This window comes from Mastigoproctus giganteus, chromosome 14, assembly GCF_048544385.1.
Source record: "Mastigoproctus giganteus isolate SK-2022 chromosome 14, ASM4854438v1, whole genome shotgun sequence".
Taxonomy (NCBI): Eukaryota; Metazoa; Arthropoda; class Arachnida; order Uropygi; family Thelyphonidae; genus Mastigoproctus; species Mastigoproctus giganteus.
The window spans coordinates 91,261,355-91,281,568 of NC_143588.1; the positions used below are offsets into that span (position 1 = coordinate 91,261,355).

At 35.4% G+C, this 20,214-nt stretch overlaps 1 protein-coding gene across 2 annotated transcripts in view; it reads right to left on the minus strand.

Annotated features, from left to right (window-relative positions):
- LOC150075349 (DNA repair protein Ku80-like) overlaps positions 1 to 20,214 on the minus strand; it is a 143,759-nt gene that overhangs the window by 25,379 nt on the left and 98,166 nt on the right. For both annotated transcript variants that reach the window (XM_090388268.1, XM_090388267.1), the window contains exon 14: positions 9,650 to 9,736. In XM_090388268.1, coding sequence (XP_090244394.1) covers positions 9,650 to 9,736 — 87 coding nt within the window. The remainder of the gene's footprint in view (positions 1 to 9,649; positions 9,737 to 20,214) is intronic.

Sequence of the window (20,214 nt, forward strand, 5' to 3'; positions counted from 1 at the left end):
AATGACCAAAGTGTTAAAAACACATACAGGTGACTTCCAGAAATGCTTCTGTGCTTGGAAGAAATGTATGAAACAGTGTATGCAAGCGCAAGTCAATTATTTTGAAGGGGATAACTTGTAAGGTATGAAATATTTCATTATATTTATTTTATCGCAATAGTCTCAGTTTTTAATAACCACACCTTGTATTCTTGGTTTTTTCCTAGCACACAGTTTTTTTTTTTTAAATAAAATTGCTGATAATATCAGTACCAGTTATTAGGTTACTTTATTTGTAAAATAATAAGAGGAATTTACCTCAATATAGTACGTAGAACACTTCTGTATGATACTCTCCAAAAATTAAAACGAAAAAATCGAAAAACTTACATTAGAGTAACAAGTAGTTTAAAAAATAATTAAAAATCAATTTAATGCAATTAAAAATAAGAAAATTAATTAAAAGAATTTAATGAAAAAAATTGAAAAACGATTTTTTTTCCTGAAGCTGACAGCGCTTTTCGACCATATGTCGTGATCACTGGAATGAAAATTACTGAATAGGGGTGAGCATGGAACTTAAATAGGGATTATTTGTCTTCGCACATGCGCTTTTTAAAAGCCCATGAATCGGAGATGAGATAGGGCCGACGAACATTAACAGAATTTGTGTAATTTAATTTCTACGGTTTCTGCAATTAACAGTCGCATATAATTACGTTGGACACTAAATATTTTGGCCTCGTTATAAAAAAGTATGTTTTTCATTAATGACGTGAAAGGCTAATTCTGATGCTGCTGAACGAGAAGCCCGAACTGAGGCCGCATGTTGATTAACATGAATATTCAAAGGAAAACCGAGTCGAACCCTGATAAGCCAAGTCGCAATCACCGCAAGAAATGTTGTATACCAGGTCATTAATTTGTGTTGCAAACAAGAAAAGGACTGAGTGATTGTTCAGTATATTGTGTAATTTCCGTATTGGTCTGGCCAAAATTTTAAATTCGCTATCTTTAAAGAATCTGCTCAAGCTGTTTGTGCCACTGTTCAACATATGGGACAGAAATAAAGTATTTTTTGATAATACTATTGTTGGTTGGTATAGTATTTTGTATCCTATCCTTAGCTTGCAGGGCGCCTCCGTAGCCAGGTGGGAAGGAGCAGCAGTGCGTAGCACACGCTTCTTGATTAGACCGGGGTTCGAGCCCGTCACCACCAAATACGGAGGATGCGGAAAGGTCATTCAGGGAATGACCACCGCATATCCCGGAGCAATATGGCCTTAGTTGCTAATGCTCCTAAAAACCAAATAACAACAACAACAACTTAGCTTGCACCCTAATTCGGTTTATTGTAGCAAGGGGATAACCCTTGTTCAAGAATTTGCTGGTTAATATTTGTATTTCTGAGCCCAAAGCAGATTCCGTCGTTGAATATTTGTAGGCATTTAGAAATTGATTAAAGATAATGGATCTTTTGTAGGTGAACAGGTGAAAGCTGTTATAATGGTATGTAGAAGCATACCGGTGTTTGTAGGTTTTCGATAGATGTTAAATTGGATTTTATTCGAGTCCTGGGTAAGCATAAAATTTAGAAAATTTAATGACGTTGTATCTATATCCTCCCTTTCCAATGTACATTTGAGCCTAGAATGAATATTATTAAATGAATGTAAAATGTCTTGCATAGTACTACTATCAGTAATAACCAGAACATCATCTAAATACTACCCATAGTATGTGATACGGGGTCACAAAGGCATCAAATGTATCTGTTCAATCGTTGAAAGATAGATCTCCGATATTAAGCCGCTCAGGCTCAATCCCATTGGCAAACCAAAAATTTGTTTGTACACTTTGTCTTGAAAGGTGATATAGTTGGCCTCAACTAACAGTTTAATTAGGTGAAAATTTTCCTTAATAGGAAGCTTCTTATAATTAATCGGTATCGAGTTATTATTTAACATATCCCAAATAATATCTAATGTGTATTCAACGTTTACATTTGTATATAATGAGCTAACATCTAGTGAGAATAAATTGTCATTTTCACCAAGTCTACAATCCTTAAAAAATGGTTATTAAATAATGTATCGTAGTTCTTAATCCCAAATTGTATCGCTTGTCTAAAGGGTTTTATAATGTTATATACATGTGTGGCTAAGGATGAAAATGCCAAGTTTCTGTAGGAAACAATAGGCCAAATAGGAAATCCAGTCTTGTGTAATTTTACCTGACTGAAAAGTGCAGGAATATTGTATGTTCTGGCCTTCGATTCCTTTAACTGAGCCATAGTAATGTAGTAGTTTTTTCAATACGTGGTTAACATTTTATTGCATTGATTGACTAAATTGGTAAATAGTGCCAGGTCTACTTCCATATAAGTGGAGGTATCTGAAACAACTGATTCTAACTTATTAATATAATCAGGTTTATCGAGTATTACCACTGTATCTCCTTTATCTGCCCTCTGTATAATAATGTCTTTATTTTCCCGAAGTTCACATAAAGCTGAACTGTCATGTGTATTCAATTTTGGAAGTTGCGTTTCTTTTATGTTATTCACCACTTGGTTAACTTTTTGAATAAATAAATCTTTTTGTGGAACATTAAGAAGTCCAAATTCAATATAAATTATGCACTGTTTTTTTAGGTAGTTTTCAAGGTGGTAAATTATAATTTAATCCTTTGGATAAAAGTGAAATCTGGTCCTGCAATAGCTTATAAGAGGAAAGATTTGTAACGTGTTGATATGTTGAGTCGTTGAATGCTGGGCGAGGGGGTGTTCGCGAACTAGCTGACATATTCAGGGGGGGGGGTCATCACCCAACTTGTATGCACTTGGTCGCAAGCCTGCGAAAATGTGTTAGAATTCGCATGAGCATGTCTTGACCCTCCCGATAATGTTTGTAATTTGTTAACATGTCTGTTTTTTATATCTGAAGCCTGTACTTCCCGTCGCAAAGCTATGGAGGTCTTCAATACAGACCAATCGTTAGGATGTAGATAATTTTTTAATTTATCGCGAAGCTTCCTAACCTGGGAAAGGTATTTTTGTTTATTAGTATATTGAGATTGTAAGGCTAGTTTAATGATATTATGCGATGTAGCAAGTGCTAGTTGTTTTATGCCCGAAATATTTTGATTTAAATTGACCCTAGCAAACTTCGGAACGATGTTGTTTTGAAGGCAATATTTTAGAAACGAAATATGGTAACTTTGGGCTGAGTATCTTAGTGTTAATTTAACGTAATTTTGCATCAAGCTGTTCAAAAAATCCCCCATAATTATGTGTATCGATAGGTTATACTGGGAGAGAAAGAAAGTAAATGAAATAGTCAATAAGAGTTTAAAAAATGAATTAGATAGTATGAACCAGAGCTGTAATGCTCAATACGTTCTACGTTGGTATCAATATTTGTAAAATAATAAGAGGAATTTACCTCAATATAGTACGTAGAACACTTCCGTATGATACTCTCCAGAAATTAAAAAAAAATTGAAAAACTTACATTAGAGTAACAAATAGTTTAAAAAATAATTAAAAATCAATTTAACATAATAAAACAAAATTTAACACAATTAAAAATCAATTTAATGCAATTAAAAATAAGAAAATTAATTAAAAGAAAGAAAGGAAGGAAAATCATTTTGCAATTTTTTTCGTTAAATTCTTTTAATTAATTTTCTTATTTTTAATTGTGTTAAATTGATTTTTAATTATTTTTTAAACTATTTGTTACTCTAATGTAAGTTTTTCGATTTTTTTGTTTTAATTTCTGGAGAGTATCATACGGAAGTGTTCTACGTACTATATTGAGGTAAATTCCTCTTATCATTTTACAAATATTGATACCAACATAGAATGTATTGAGCATTACAGCTGTGGTTCATACTATCTAGGTTACTTTATATACACAGTTAAAATAATACAATACATTACTGTAATAAAGAAGTACAATTTAAAATGTTGTGAGGTTGATTTCCTTTGGTACACTTTGTCCAGGATGTCTCTGTACAACATCCAGCAATAGTTGACCAGCATACATTCATTTCAGAAACCTTGGTCTCAATTTTCCATTGACTTAATGTTTTGATGGAATTTATTCCCCTTGCATATCAGTCACCATACCAAGGTTTTTGGGAAATAAATCTAAATGTAAATGTTCGAAATGAAGCTTGAGTAACGTAAGGAATCAAATTTCTTTGTATGCACTGAGCAGTTTGTGAACTCTATCTTTACCAAAAAGTTTCCACAAAGCCACGTATTTAGTTGTAATACACAGGCATTTCTGAAAGCTTTCTCAAAGAAACTCTCCGATTTAAGTCCCCACAAAGATTCCCTCTTTTGCAGTATTCATCTTTGGAAATTTCTTGCTTAAGTAGAAAGTGAAATCCTCTCAAATTCATCTTAGCCACTGCTTTCACAAAACTCTTCATAGGCCATGTGGAAGGAAAACCTTTGTTGGATCCACTAACGGAACATACCACACACTATTTGTTCCTGGCTCATACGTGCTTCTTTCAGGCCAGTCACATCTGATATAATGGTCTATAGCAGAAAGGCTGCCTCACAGGCACAGTAAACAAGGCTATTTTGTAAACAATCCTTGCATGCCCATTAACATACTAATGACTTTGAGGTCATTACAGACATTCCATTGATGAGTGCTGTATTGAATTGCTTTGAGTGGTGTTTTCACTTTATAGTATGTCTCCTTAAGATGAACACAACAGGAAATGGAATAGTTGGCTTTAAGATTTTGTTATCAAACTTCATTATGTGCAGTCATTGAAGAGGTGTCATTCAGGTATGTGTTCTTCTGACAATTCCCTAAGAACTCCATTGATCTCATGGCAGTAGCAGAGCAGATTTACTGTAAAGAACACCAAAAAACGTGGTCCCTTTTTAGATAGGAAGACACCTTAACATTCTTCTTAACCAAGTGTTTCTGCTTTAGTCTCAAGAATCTAAGTATCTCTAATTATATCATTCAACTCATCTAGGTAAACAGCTCTGGCTCCAATGTCTTTCTCAAGACAAGAAGTTTGATGAAGGCTATATCTCTTATGAGGTCATTCAACTCATCTGGGTAAACAGCTCTGGCTCCAACGTCTCTTCATCAGGTGTGTACTTAGGATTGGCTGAAGTTCTCATGTTTCTGTCAGTTGCACCTTCATTGCGTTCGACTTTGTCTTCTAAAGAAACTGGAATTGACATACTGTTTTCATGAAGTCACGTTGCTGAATCCACTAAGAATATGAATGTAACTGAGAATCCAGTTACATTCATATTACAAGTGTAACAATCAACATCATGGTCTTCTGGTTCCCTCCATATTGTGGGTATGGCAATTAGCACTGTTCAACCAGTCATGTAACCCATTCGAACAAGTGGTACAAATAACATATGGTGCCCACACCTTATTCGGGTTACACAGGGGACAGCCTAAGTATAACTGGTAAATTTTATGAATATCCTGATTTAGTTATAAAAGAGTCACACACACATGGCAGAGTTCTTACACTAATACATTTACGCAATAAATGTGTTTCAGTAATTCACCTGGTCTTACCTGAAAAAATTTATAATTAAATTATGAAATAACAAGGATACAGATATATTCAAACAATTGCATAAATATAAATGTAAAAACAATAATAATATAGAAATAATAATTATAGTCATGCAGGTTGATGAACAGCTATGTGAGTGATATAATTAGTCTCATCATGTTCACGTCATTAGTCTCATTGCGAATCTAGACATTCAGAGGAAAACAAAAACAGATTTGGTATCAGCATCATCCAAACAGCTATCTAGTCCACATATTTTTTTTTTTCAATTAAAAATTACTTGTTGGCTTGTGTTATCCAGACAAATTTATTTCCCATTTGTCCTAGATAATTTTGAGATCTACTGTATATTAGAATTACTTTGTTTAGTACCATCTGTAGCAATTTTAAAATAGCATATTTTTTTTCAAAGCCATTGCTATCTATCCAATTTCACCAACAATAGTTGCTGTTTATGTTTTTCATAAAAAAGAAAAAGAAACTAGTCACAGATGAAGGTTATGTTCTGTGACAAATGATGCAAATAAATATTCAGCACAGATGACACCAACGGTTTCATTTTGAAATGCAATATTTTTGAATTTCTTTCTATGTGCTTCACACTGTTCTCACTTATTTGTTTGCAAATATCTGTTCTATGTGCTTCACACTGTTCTCACTTATTTGTTTGCAAATATCTGATTACATCTGTTTATATCTGAAATATGTTTCTTGCCACTTGAAATTAAAAATTCATATCTACATACAGTACACAAAATAAATGTGTTACCTTTTCCAGCTTTCAAAATACACAGAAAACCATACGCACATGTCTTCTTTAACACTACTTTGAATTTCTCTGGTGTCTTACTGAAGGGCGCTGTTAAATCATATTTTTCTTCATGCCACATAAGCAACAAAAGTATGGTTTCATGTTACAGTATAGCTAAGATTTAATTTTGCACATTCTACATATTTTATGCAAAACAAACTGTCACATCTGATGGACAATGCATTAACTAGAGATGAATAAAATTTCATGCATGGACAGATTCATGCATTACACTTTCTTGTATAAAAGAAAGAGAATTAAAAAAAAAAAAAAAAATGGAGTTTCTGTGGTAAATATGGACAGCTGACAGCTATGCATACTTTCTACACAGCCATAAATGATTTTGGTTTGTTAAATAATAAAAGTCTGGTTTCTATATGTTTCCAGAGAACACAAAAGTGTACCCTGACTTTTGACTCACTTTTTAAAAGTTATAAATCATAACTTTTATTTAAAAACAGTGAACTTGAATTTAATACGTATTAGTTATGGTAAAGTGCAAAAATAATTTTAACTATGATTTCTGTGAGATGTGTAGAATTTTAATGAAACATTTTGCTGGATAGTTAATAATAATCCTTTCAACAAATTTGAAATTTTATTTTATAATTTTTGAAGAATACTTATGTAAATAAACACAATATCTATAAAGTAAATAATAATCACCTAGTCTATTTAAAAATTTTGTTCCCCACGGTAAGTTTCCCTTCCACTTATTCTTCCAATCAATTAGTGAAAGATTGGTCACCCATAAAAAGACATTCACACTTGCTTGCCCATTCCATCTGCATGTAGAGAATCTGGTCATACTCTTCACAACCTTCTGGTCTGTAGATTACTCTCTCTCATTTCACCTTTTCTTCCAACATACTCACACCGTACAGAATATATGTGCTGGCTGGCATATTCTAACTCAGCAAAAGGACTTTTTTGCGGTCAGACTGCTTTTGATAAGAAGCATGACCTGCCACCCCTTCTATCTTCTCTATTCCTAAGTACGTTATACACACCATAGTGGAACTCGTCATACCAAATTTCTGGGTGGCATCACATTTCTGTTAGCCCTATTATGATAGCATTAGTTATCCTAATCAGGAGTTTGAATTCACTCATTTTACTGATAACACTACTTATATTACTTTAGATATATTTAAGACTAAGTACTCTTCTCTAGTTTACTACCCTGACACACCCCTTGAAGCTATTTAGGCTTGTTTTCCTAGCTTTATCTTCCTGTTCATTCGAAATGTTGCCACCCTCAGAACATCTTGCCAACATCGGCTGGCAAGATGTTCTTGAGATGTTAGCAGGCATTGGTGAGAGGCATTGTGCTCCTAAAACTGCAATATTTTCATCTGCAGTATCTTATGGCTTCCATTCCATATTTATGCATATAGAGAATGGGAAACGAAGTAAATGGGCATATTTCAGAGTAGATAAGCTTTACAAAAACATTTATGAAGTAAATGTTTTGGTAAAGTGATATCACTGAAGCTATGCTAGTGCCTGCTCTTGTTTCCAAACATTCTTAATGACAGTGATGAAGGATAAGGTAAAGCTGTCAAAGTTTGCTGATAATTTGAAGGTTAAGATAGGTTAATGACCAGAACTAGGTTGATAGCCACAAAATCATAGACTGATTAAAAATGTGGTCAGAATAATGCAACCAAGTTAACCTTATTAAATATATAAGGTCTCGCACCTAACTTATAGATGGGGGTAAGGTTAAAGGTGGTTCATAACAAGAAATACTTGGGGTTACTACAGACATGAAGTTTACCAAGCAGTATACACAGGGAACCTGGAGGTATATGGGGGCCTATCAATGAATATTGGATCTTTACAAGATAATGAAAATTACGTCATTATAGCTCTATATAAGACTACACTTGAGATAGTGTATTCAGTTTTGGAGGCTGCAACTAAAAAAAAAGACTGAATTTATAAAGAGGGTTCAAAGAATCGCAACCAAATTGGTGAAGAGCACTAATGTCCCTACAAGGAATGGCTTAGAAGGTGCATAATGTAAACCCTGGCAACTAGATTGCCAGGATACTAAAGGGAAGGAACTGACAGAGACACATAAAGACCTAAGGGAATGAATGGATGGAGGTAAAATGAGCAAGGGAAGAATACTCTCGCTGGTGTGTGTGTGTGTGTGTGAGTGAGAGAGAGAGAGAGAGAGAGAGAGAGAGAGAGAGAGAGAGAGAGAGTGAGAGAGAGAGAGAGAGAGAGAGAGAGAGAGAGAGAGAAAAAAAAAAGAACTGGGGACCATAAATATAAAATCTTATAGAATTGTAGAAAACTGGATCTCGAGAACCAGGCAACATGTATATCACTGGAATAAGTTGCCTCTTAAGGTGGAGGGTTCAAGTTCATTAAAAGTTCAAGGTTGAATTGGATTGCTTTTTGGCAATGGAACACGTTCAACAAGTGATTGGGAAATCGGATTTATTTTTTTTTTTTGGAGATACAGAAGAATCTACTTCTGTGCATCATTTAGCCCTACTAATACTAAGCCATTCCTTGTAGAATAAGATACATTTGAGCCTCTGAAATCCAGCAATCCATTATCTAACACAACTATTTTCCAGCTATGTTTAGGAAAATGATAAATCTGACAACCAACTAATAATCAGAAAATTTAGTTCTTGGATTTGCCATTCATCAAAGCAGGTTAGAATCAATCATGGCAATTTCACCACAGATCTCAAATGACCTTGAGAAATTAACTACACCGTGAATTATCAATTTGCTATATTTATGAACAAGATCAGCATCACACTGATAATAAACAATGGATTGCTTAGTATTTTGGTATTATATTATCATTGTATATGAATCGTTTCATGATTCATAGGCATAGCATTAGACTGATGCATGTATTCACTAAACACATTTACTGTTTAGTGGATTTTTTTTTTAGAATTTTTAGATTGCCATTTGTAGACAACATCAACACAGCAAATTTCACCCATTTCATTTTATTTCCCCAATAAGCTGCTTAAAGCAAGCAACCCAGAGGACTGTAGCCTTTCATGAGGCATACACAGGTCTTCATCTATTGTGGAAAAGGCTGCATTGTCAATCATGCTTCACATTAGGACTTTGGCAAAGCAAGTAAGCAAAACTTTTTGCTTTTCCCTTTTTAAATAACACAGTATGGTATATTTTTTAATTCCATCCTAATTTCAAATGATAATTTGGTAGAAGTAATAGCCCATACAATCTAATATATAACTGGCAGACAAATAATACTTTAAGACTGAGAAAAATACCTACTTCTTGGGAGGGTTCAATAATAGTCTTGATATGTGCTGATATCTCAGGCAGGGGACTGTTTGGGTTGAATATCCGATGATGCAGGCACTAATAATAAAGAAAAGTTACATAAAGATTTCCAGTAAAAGAGAATCAATCTTTAATTAAACTACAAAAACAAAAAAGCATTTCAGGAGTATCATTAATGAGCTTTGTTAAATGATCATCTGGTATAGAGAACATTCTGTAATTACATGACACAGTTATGAGACTTTTTCCTAGGTTGAAAATAAGTAAAAAAGTTTGTAAAAACACGAACATGCCTTTCATCATGGAGGCACATATACCTCAAGTTTCATGTACAGATCAGGCAAAATTAATAAACTCAAAACGTGTTACAAATAAGAAGTTTTTTAAATATAACCTTTTAAATCACAGAAGTTGTAATGCAATAAATAAATCTGATTAATACTGATATCAATAAATGGCAATGGTAGAAGTGGAATATTCTAATTCATATTTAGAATGCTATTGATTTTTGGTGTGAATTCTGCTTTGGCTGTAAAGGAAAAGTGGGTGAAGGTAAAGAAAGCCAACACGAGAACAACGAGAAATATCGGATAACTTATGCGGAAAATTAGTTTCCCAATACGGCACTCTGGCGCTGCTCGCTAAGTAAACAGACGGTAGGTGTTATCGGTCTGAAGCAAAGTCAAAATGATATACTGTTGACAGGTAGGCATGGCAAACGATGTGCTGATTGGTGCACGAACACAACATATGATAACATCAGGTTAGTATCATTTTAGTAGCATTCAGAAGCACTAATGGTAACTTGCCCTAATGAATGCTTTCCATAATGGTGAAAAAAGGTCAGGTTACCTCCACTTGAATCCCATGGGAGCTTGAACCCCTCCCGAAATGGAGGGGGTAACCTAACCTTTTTTCTTTAAAATCATGTGGACTAGACAAATTGTTTATAAACAAAATATTTTTTTATTACTGTACTTTTATTTTTAAAGACACTCGTGCAGATACACACGTATCATAACGTCAATCAACACCTCAACAGCTATTCACTATATATATATATATATATATAGAATCTTCCTTTCTTTTCTTATATTATTTCCTAACCTAACATTTAAGGTTAGGTCACTAAATATAGGGAAACCGTTTCTATTATTTCCTAACCTACCATTTAAGGTCAGGTTACAAAATATAACCTGACCTTAACTTGTAGGTGGCCCACACTTGTAGGTAGAAGGAATTTGGACGAAGGTAAAGAAAGCCTGCACGAGAACGACGAGAAATGTCGGATAATGTACGCGGAAAATTGGTTTGCCGATACGGCAATGTAGCGCTGCTCACTCGGTAAACAGACGGTAGATGTTATCGGTCTGGAGCAAAGTCGAGAACGATATACTGATTGACAGGTAGGCGTGGCAAATGACGTGCTGATTGGTGCGCGAACACAACACAACACACGATAACATCGGTTCAGTATCACTGTAGCAGCACTAATGGTAACTTGTCCTAATCACACATGCCCTAACATTTACTGTAACGATGACAAAAAGGTCAGGTTACCTCGACTTGAATCCCATGGGAGCTTGAACCCCTCCCGAAGTGGAGGGGATAACCTAACCTTTTTTTCTTTAGAATCAGTCATATTTAGAAATACATTCATAAAAAAATAATTTTTTTTATGACTGTATTTTTATTTTCTTGTTCAATAATATGCCCTAATGGTGAAAAAAGGTCAGGTTACCTCCACTTGAATCCCATAGGAGCTTGAACCTCTCCCGAAATGGAGGGGGTAACCTAACCTTTTTTCTTTAGAATCATGAGTGGACTAGCACATAAATTGTTTATTAATAAAATATTAATTTTATTACTGTACTTTTATTTTTAAAGACACTCGTGCAGATACACACGTATCATAACGTCAATCAGAACCTTAATAGCTATTCAGTATATATATATATATATATAAAGAATCTTTTTCTTTTTCTATTATTTTCCAACCTAACGTTTAAGTTTAGGTCGCGAAATACAAGGAAACCTTCTCTTTTATTTCCTAACCTACCATTTAAGCTCAGGTTATGAAATACAATGAAAAACAAAGAAACCTTTTCCTTTTTTCGTAACCAAACCTAAATCAATAATACAGTAAAAACACTCATCAACTCCAAAATCTGTTTTTAATAATGAGAAAAAAAAACACAATGAAGAACATAAAAATGAACGGAACGAAACTTTCTCAGAAAAAAAAATTCATGAGTACAAATCATACAGTTGGACCTGAATAGCTATTCGCAATTTGAGTAACAATATTGTGAAAAGTATCTTCATGATTAAATTGACGCCACATATATTCATTAATGTGACCCATCAACATATGTTCACAGCTGCTATTTACTCCTTTAGTTACACTTTTTAGTTTCTTCCACTGGGCTTCGATATTATTCGTATGTGCTCCTGTATAAGGATCTACAAAATGTTCCTTGTGTTTCACAGTTAATTAACAGTTAAATTTCGTACTCTGTGATGTTTTGGTTTTACCAATACAGTTTCGTCTGCTTCTACAATTTTCCCCGATTCACCCAACTTCATGGGTTTTTTATTAACTGCAATCCGCAAATATCTCTTAGTTTCTTATAAAACTTAATTGCTGTCACTTTCGAAATTTCCAGATGGAATGCTGTCTTAGTTACTGGCATGCACGTTGACCAAAAGTATATAATGTACATTATCTTTTTCAATGAAACTTTTGTATTTTCCATAAAACTATGTTTCAATAAAGAAACTCGTGAAGAACATTTTTTGCCAAACCACAACTTTCCACATGACTCTGTTCGTGATTCAATTAGTTAAAAATAATCATTGCACTTAAAACAGTACAATTTCGGTCTTATCAATTTAGTTTTCATCAAAAAATCAAGCAACGTTTCATTTTCCTTACAAATTTCTTCCATCTTTAAAAGATTCATCGCTACTATTACCTGTTCACCGTTGGATTGGAAAAGTGCCAATGTATCTCCCATACATAAGGGTGGCTCTAAAAGTGAAGTGGGAAATTATCGACCTGTCAGTCTGACTTCAGTGGTAGGGAAAATCATGGAGGCAATGATCAAGGGTGGAATTCAGGATCATTTGGATCGAACTGAAATTCTCAAGGATACTCAGCATGGTTTTGTAAAGGGAAAATCATGTTTAACAAATCTGATTCGCTATTTCGAAAGGGTCACTCACGAGCTGGATTTAGGGAATAATTTCGACATTGTTTATTTAGATTTCAGCAAAGCTTTTGACTCAGTCCCACACGAGCGGTTGCTTTATAAGCTGGAACAGGTTGGAATCACTGGGAAAATCCTTAGATGGATAGCAGGATGGCTTCAGGGCAAGAGGCAGAGGGTTGTGATAAATGGCTATTCCTCAGATTGGGTTGATGTAAGAAGTGGGGTTCCCCAAGGTTTGGTTTGGTTTGGTTTTTAATGGCGCATTGGCAGCTAAGGCCATAATGCGCCAAGACAAGATCCCCAAGGATCAGTATTAGCACCATTGTTGTTTATAATTTTCATAAACGACATCGATGAAGGGATAAAGGGCGTGATGTTTAAATTTGCAGATGATGTTAAAATTGGTAGAGTGGTTAATGATCACTGTCAAGCCGAGCTTCTTCAGAGAGACCTCGATAGACTTCAGGAATGGTAAAAAAAAATGGCAGCTATGCTTTAATCCAACAAAATGTAAGGTATTACACATGGGAAACAGTAATCCCAAAATAACTTATTCACTTGGTGGAGTTCAACTGAACCCAGTACTAGAGGAAAGGGACTTGGATGTTACGATATGGTCAGATATGAAATTCTCTGAGCATTGTAAACAGGTTGCAAGGAAGGCCCATGGTGTCCTATTGATGATCTATTGAACTTTTGCAAGTAGAGATAGGGACGTGATAATTCCATTATATAAGGCTTTTGTATTCCACACTTGGAATACTGTGTTCAAGTATGGAGACCGCACCTAAAGAAAGACATTGAGCTTCTTGAAAGGGTGCAAAGACGGGTAACTAGCCTGGTGAGATCGGCAAAAGGGCGTCCTTATGAAGAAAGACTTCGAATATGTGGGTTGCAGAGTTTGGAAACTAGACACCTTAGAGGAGATTTGACTGAGGTGTTTAAGGCTCTGAGAAGCATCAGTAAAATGAATGAGGATGAAATTTTCAAGATTATAAATGATGCTAGAACTAGGGGACATAAATTCAAGTTACGGGGGGGAAATGTTTAGATTGGACTGCAGTAAGTTTTATTTTAGCCAGCGAGTTATAAATTACTGGAATAAGTTGCCTACATGGGTGGTAGAGGCTGACAGTTTGGGGAAATTCAAAGGACATCTGGATAGTACCTTCGGGTCAGGGAAGCGAAGCACATAGAATGATTGGTTTAATTTCCTTTTTTTATTAATTATTATTATTTATTTTATTTTATTTTTTATCATTGTTTTGTTTGGATTTTTTTTTTTTTTGGCTGGTGCAGCATAAGCCATGGGCTTTCTTGCACCATGCGGCCATTACTAATACTAATAACGAAAAATGAAGAAACCTTTTCCTTTTTTCGTAACCAAACCAAAATCAACAGTATAGTAAAAACACTCACGAACTCCAAAAATCTGCTTTTAATAATGAGAAAAAAAACATAATGAAGAACATAAAAATGAACAGAACAAAACTTTATTAATTTAGTTTTCATCAAAAAATCAACCAATGTTTTGTTTTCCTTACAAATTTCTTCCATATTTAAAAAATTCATTGCTACTATTACCTGTTTACCGTTCATTACAAAACTATTAAGCACCGTTCTTTACTCATAAATACCCATTATAATGCCAACCAATGACTACACAGTAGCTTGTCCTCTGTCGCGCCCACCACAAATCATTTCATTGTTTGCCACACCTACTGTCAATCAATATATCCTTCTCGATTTCGGCTCCAAACCGATAACACCTATCGTCTCTTTACAGAGCGAGCAGCGCCAAAGTCCGGTGTTGGTAAACTAATTTTCCGCATAAGTTATCCGACATTTCTCGTGTTGACTTTCTTTACCTTAGCCGAAGTGTTATGCAGTGTTACTATGACAATATGTTTGCTAAAATGATACATATATATCTGTTTTGGCTTACTTTAGAAACAACATCATTATCCACGAGTCACTCAAAAGTTATTAATATCATTTTTTATCAATATCATTTATTTATTAATATCATTTAATTGTTAATATCATTTTTGTCACTCGAGGCTCACAGGAAAAACCTGCTTATTAAAAATTTCAAGAAATTATTGTTACAGATGTTTCAGAGTTACTGGCTTTTCATCAGCTGGTCTCTCTCCCTAACTGCAAAGCATTTTCTAGGTGTGACACACAAGCACAATTAAGGGAGACAGGTTCATTTCATCCTCAATTCAGATGCTAAAGTTAACATCATCTATGCACCACTGCAATGTGAGAGAATATCTTCAATTTGACTGAAACAGGTTCTGGAAGCATTCCACGGTACCCAATACCACCCATCCACTTCATGAATCTATTGTATCCTCATATGTTACATATTTTAGGGATGCAGTAAGGATACAATTTGCAGACTTTACAAAAAAGGACAACATAATGTGGAGCAATATAATGTAGACTTAAGGAATAATGGATTAATTTTTTTTTTGTGAAAGGAAAAAATGCAGGATCTTTTCTGTATTTTTTTTTGTCTCAATAAATTTTCTTCTTTATTATAAACCTATTCAAATTATTATACCTCTTGAATCTTACAGTGTAAGAGATAAAATTGCTCTTTGTTTTTAAGTGGCTAATGTTAGGGTTCCAAAAACCTAGTAGAGGTGCAGGAATGCTAAATTCTTATAATATAATCTGTATTTCTTACTTGAAAATAATTCAAACAACAACTTTACCAAAAGTTGTGTGCTTATGTTAAGTTAACTAGGATATCAGAAATGGCAACTGTCTGCTTTCATTTTCAAGAGTGAACTAAACTTTTTTATTCTATTTCAGATCACATTGTTAAGATACCCATCACTAATTCCAAGATCAGAGTGATTTACAAAATTCTCAGTAAATCTTCTTCCAGTTTACATAAACACCAGTGCCAGAACTACTACCTGGTGTTTATGCAAACCACTAGATGTCTATATGATCAATTAATGGCATAGGCACTGTGATATCCAGTGATTCTCAAACTTTTGTCACTTGAGGCACTCTTGGAGTGAATAAGAAGCAGTTTCCATTAGTTTGATTATTAGGTATTTCACAACCTGGTGGCACCACAAAGTGATATGGCACCTGCAGTTAAAAATCACTGGTGTATAAATAATAGTGAGAAGAACAGAGCAAGACCCACAAACACAGCTTTCAGAAATCCAAAATTTCTCTTTCTGAGTGTAAATACAAACAGTGAAGAACAAAAATGCAGGCTTCTGAAAGCTTTCTCACAGCCAGAGTAATACTTTGTTACTTTGGCCATAGAATCTTTGATAACTATTTGGGTAGCCTCTTCAGCATATTAAGGACTGAAAGCTTAGCAGCTTTCATTTGCGGTATACACAAGATTATTAATAACTTCACTACCACTACAGAGATGTAAAAGGAGACTGTAGTCACCATAAGCTGTCCAAAATTTGCCAAACTTCTGTTTCATTTTCATGAATTTCTCCAAGACATGCAAACTGTCTTCTATGCTGTTTATTTGTTTGTTATTTGGTTTTTAGGAGCATTAGCAACTAAGGCCATATTGCTCCGGGGATATGCAGTGGTCATTCCCTGACCTTTCCGCACCCTCTGTATTTGGTGGTTCATGGGCTCGAACCCCGGTCTAATCAAGAAGCGTGTGCTATGCACTGCTGCTCCTGCCCACCTGGCTATGTAGGCACCGTCTTATAGGCAAACTGGATATAAATTGTATTAGTGTTTCAGACTTCTGGATGAGTCTGGGTAGGTGCTATATGTGCATGCCTCCCCAGCCCTATTTGGAAGAATAAACATGATTCACATAACACATCAAGGCCCAAGTAGTTACTCAAATACTTACTTATGTAATTTTGTCTTTCACAAATTTCAATAGAAGTGGGTCAATATTTAATTTAAATGATGCTATTTTAACAAATAGCAAAATCTGTTTGAATGATAAAAATTTTAATTATAGTTTAGTTTAATAAAAGCATATATAAACATTTGAATATTAAATCCAACTACTATTATTAAGAACAATGTTATAACAAATAAATATCCAATGTTTCCAATATTAACACTTCTCTGAATGCAGAAAAACTAAACAGTACTAGAATACTATTTGATATGGCATATGAAATAAAATAATATCCAAGTGATTAAATATTTCAGTCTCATTCAATTGTGTTAACTGTCCAATCACAAAGTTTCCAATGTAATATTAAAAAAATTAGACAATTTGGAGCTTCAAGTTTGGCAGTCAAAAATGGATATTTGGAGTAGACTAACATAGCAAATGGGATCTCTTGGGGACCAATGCTAGTACTCCTTTTGTTTCTAATTTTCCCTAATAATATTGATGAATGTAAGTTATCAAAATCAGCTAATGACTCCCTGGGGCCAATAGCCACTCTCTGGAGACATCTCATCACTACAAGAAATGCCTTCACGTTTGCACGGCTTTTAACGGGGCGAACTGATACTCCTTCGGTATCAACATTAATCTCTGGTCCAAAGAAGGCAAGAGGAGAACACCTTGAGTCCTGTTTCCCTCTGCAGCTTACCCTGACAAATATTGAGGGACATATTTCTGGCCAATTGCCTTCAGATCTTTAACAGATTAGGCATCCAACCAGATAAGTCCTGCAAGGACAAGCTCTACAGAAAGGAAATCCTTAAGAAGTGTTAAGAGCTTACGTACCTTTGATGATCAATTGCCCCTGGACATTGCTGACTGCTGCCTAACTTTTACCTATCTGTATATTTCTACAAACTTTGTTTTTGTTTTCATGCATTTGTAAGTTGGATTCTGTATATTTCTTGGGTTGAACATGCACGTACTCTTGTACATTATACATGTGTTCCTTGCATCTCGGTCTGTAAATTGCACACTCTTCTGGCATATTGCCATCTCGGAGTGACCCATGGCTGTGTGTGTGGTAAGTAAACTGAAGTTAATAATAATAATAATGATCTGAAGCTTGAGAGGGTAGTCAATGACTAGAAATAGGCTATACTTCTTCAGAATGACTTGAACTAGTTACAAATAGGTCTTAAAAAACAAAATGCACCTGGAGAACAAAAACTCAAGAACAACCAACAGACTTGGGGAAGGGGGGTAAAGATGGTTCAAAACAAGAGAGACAAGGTTACAATATAGATATGAAGCATTTCAAACAGAGTAACCAGATGGCAATAAAGGCAGATGGTCCCATCAATAATTTATCAGATCTTTGAAAGTAAGGAGAAGGATGTCATTATACCTCTATATAATATTATTATTACCACAACTAGCCATATGGTTCAAGGAAGCCTGAGGCTTATGCTGCACCAGCCAAAAAAAATTTGAGTACTCTGTGTTTGTGTGAGAGAGAGAGAGAGAGAGAGAGAGAGAGAGAGAGAGAGAGAGAAGCAGGAGGGAATCGCCAAAAAAGAGAAGAATGATGATATCCAGCTCAGGACCCTGGGTTTGCCAAGGGTTATGATGGTAAAATCCCACTCACTTGGCATGTTATGAGGATGACTAGACTGGTAAGTACTAATAAACATTGCTGCCCATACAGTCTGTCTCCGACAATACGTAAGAGATACATTTCAGGACCTCTTACGTAAGTTGAGTTTTAAGTAACTCCGGAATGACTAATAAAATATTGCTACGATATGCCAATATAACAAAAACCATATATCTCAGAAAAATAAAAAATACACACCGATGAGCCAAAACATTATGACCATCCTATCTAATATGATGTTGGTCCTTCATAGATATGATGTTGGTTCTTTGTAGATGATATCCGCTCTACAAAGTCTCTAGATGTCAGAATGCCTGGCACATGGATGACTGGACCCAGGGTATCCCAGCAGAATATCACCCAAAGCATGACACCGACGCCATCAGCTTGTTTTCGTCCCACGATGCATCCAGGCGCCATCATTGCCCGAGGTAAACAGCGCACACATACCCAGCTGTCTATACAGTGCAACAGGAAACGTGATTTATCGGACCAGACGACCTTCTTCCAATCACTCATGGTCCAATTTCGATGCTCGCGTGCCCATTGTAGGTGCTGTTGCCGGTGAACCGTGGTTAGCATGGACACTTGGAGTGGCCTGCGGCTAAACAGCCCCATATTTAGCAGGGTTCGATGTACTGTGTGTTGTGACACATTACTCTCATCACCAGCATTCCAATTGCCAGCGAGTTGTGCCACAGTTGCCCTTCTGTTGCCACATACCATCCGAGAGAGCCTTCGCTCACCTTGAGCATTGATTAGCCGTGGTCTTCCAACAACTCGCCGGCAGTTCGCGGGTTTTCCTCTCCTTGGACTACTTTCGGTAGGTACTAACCATGGCTGACCGTGAGCACCCCATCAGCCGTGCTGTTTTGGATATGCTCTGACCATTACAATTTGGCCTTTGTCAAGCTCGCTTAAGTCCGGTACCTTTCCCATCTGAAGAACAACGGTAACACTGATTAACGGAGCTTGGCATCGGGTGTTTTTTATAGTGTGTCCCGACCCGTGCCGTAATTCACCTGCAGTTGCTTTGATTTGCATAACAACTTGCGGGGTCATAATGTTTTGGCTCATCGATGTAGTTATATACCATAACAATTAAAAACTTTATCTGGGAATAGCAGTGAAGCAGTACCACTTTCACTTATTCTCTTAGGCGGCACCATGATAATGGTCCAAAATGAAATTTTCTGTAAAAAACTTCAAAGGTTAAGTTACAAGCGATGCTGTCACAGCTTACAATATGCAAATGAAGCACACACTACACAATGAAAATCGCTGAAAATGGTTGGACAACGTGAATTTCAATTTCACCACAATAATCCAACATGTAATAAATATTATGCACAAAATGCAAACAAAAGTTCCCACATCGCTCAAACGAAACTAAACTGACTCTACAATCCAGAAAGAAAGGAAAGAAAAGATGTGGAGACAAAGGGCTAGAGTGTAATTCTCCAAAGAAATAGCCAATGGGACTCACTCAGTCCACGTGGCTTGAACGTTGTGTGGCTTTCTCTGAAGTGCTTCGACATAGTTCGCCTGTCTCAAACGCATGTTGTCAAATATTTTCTCGGAATTTTTAAAGCAGAAAATTAAATGTTAACTCTAGTTATTTACCTAGATTCTAGTTATGCTGCAGGTTATTATCCAACATAGTTTGTATGGGAACGAAAATAAAAACTTATACTTATTGTTCCTTCATTTGACTTCACTCTTAAAAATTATACAGAAAGTGTCTTTACGATTTTGCCAAAAAAAATTTACATAAATCCAAAGTTACGTAACTTGGGTTTAAATAAGTCGGGGAATAACTGTATAAGTAATAGCTTAA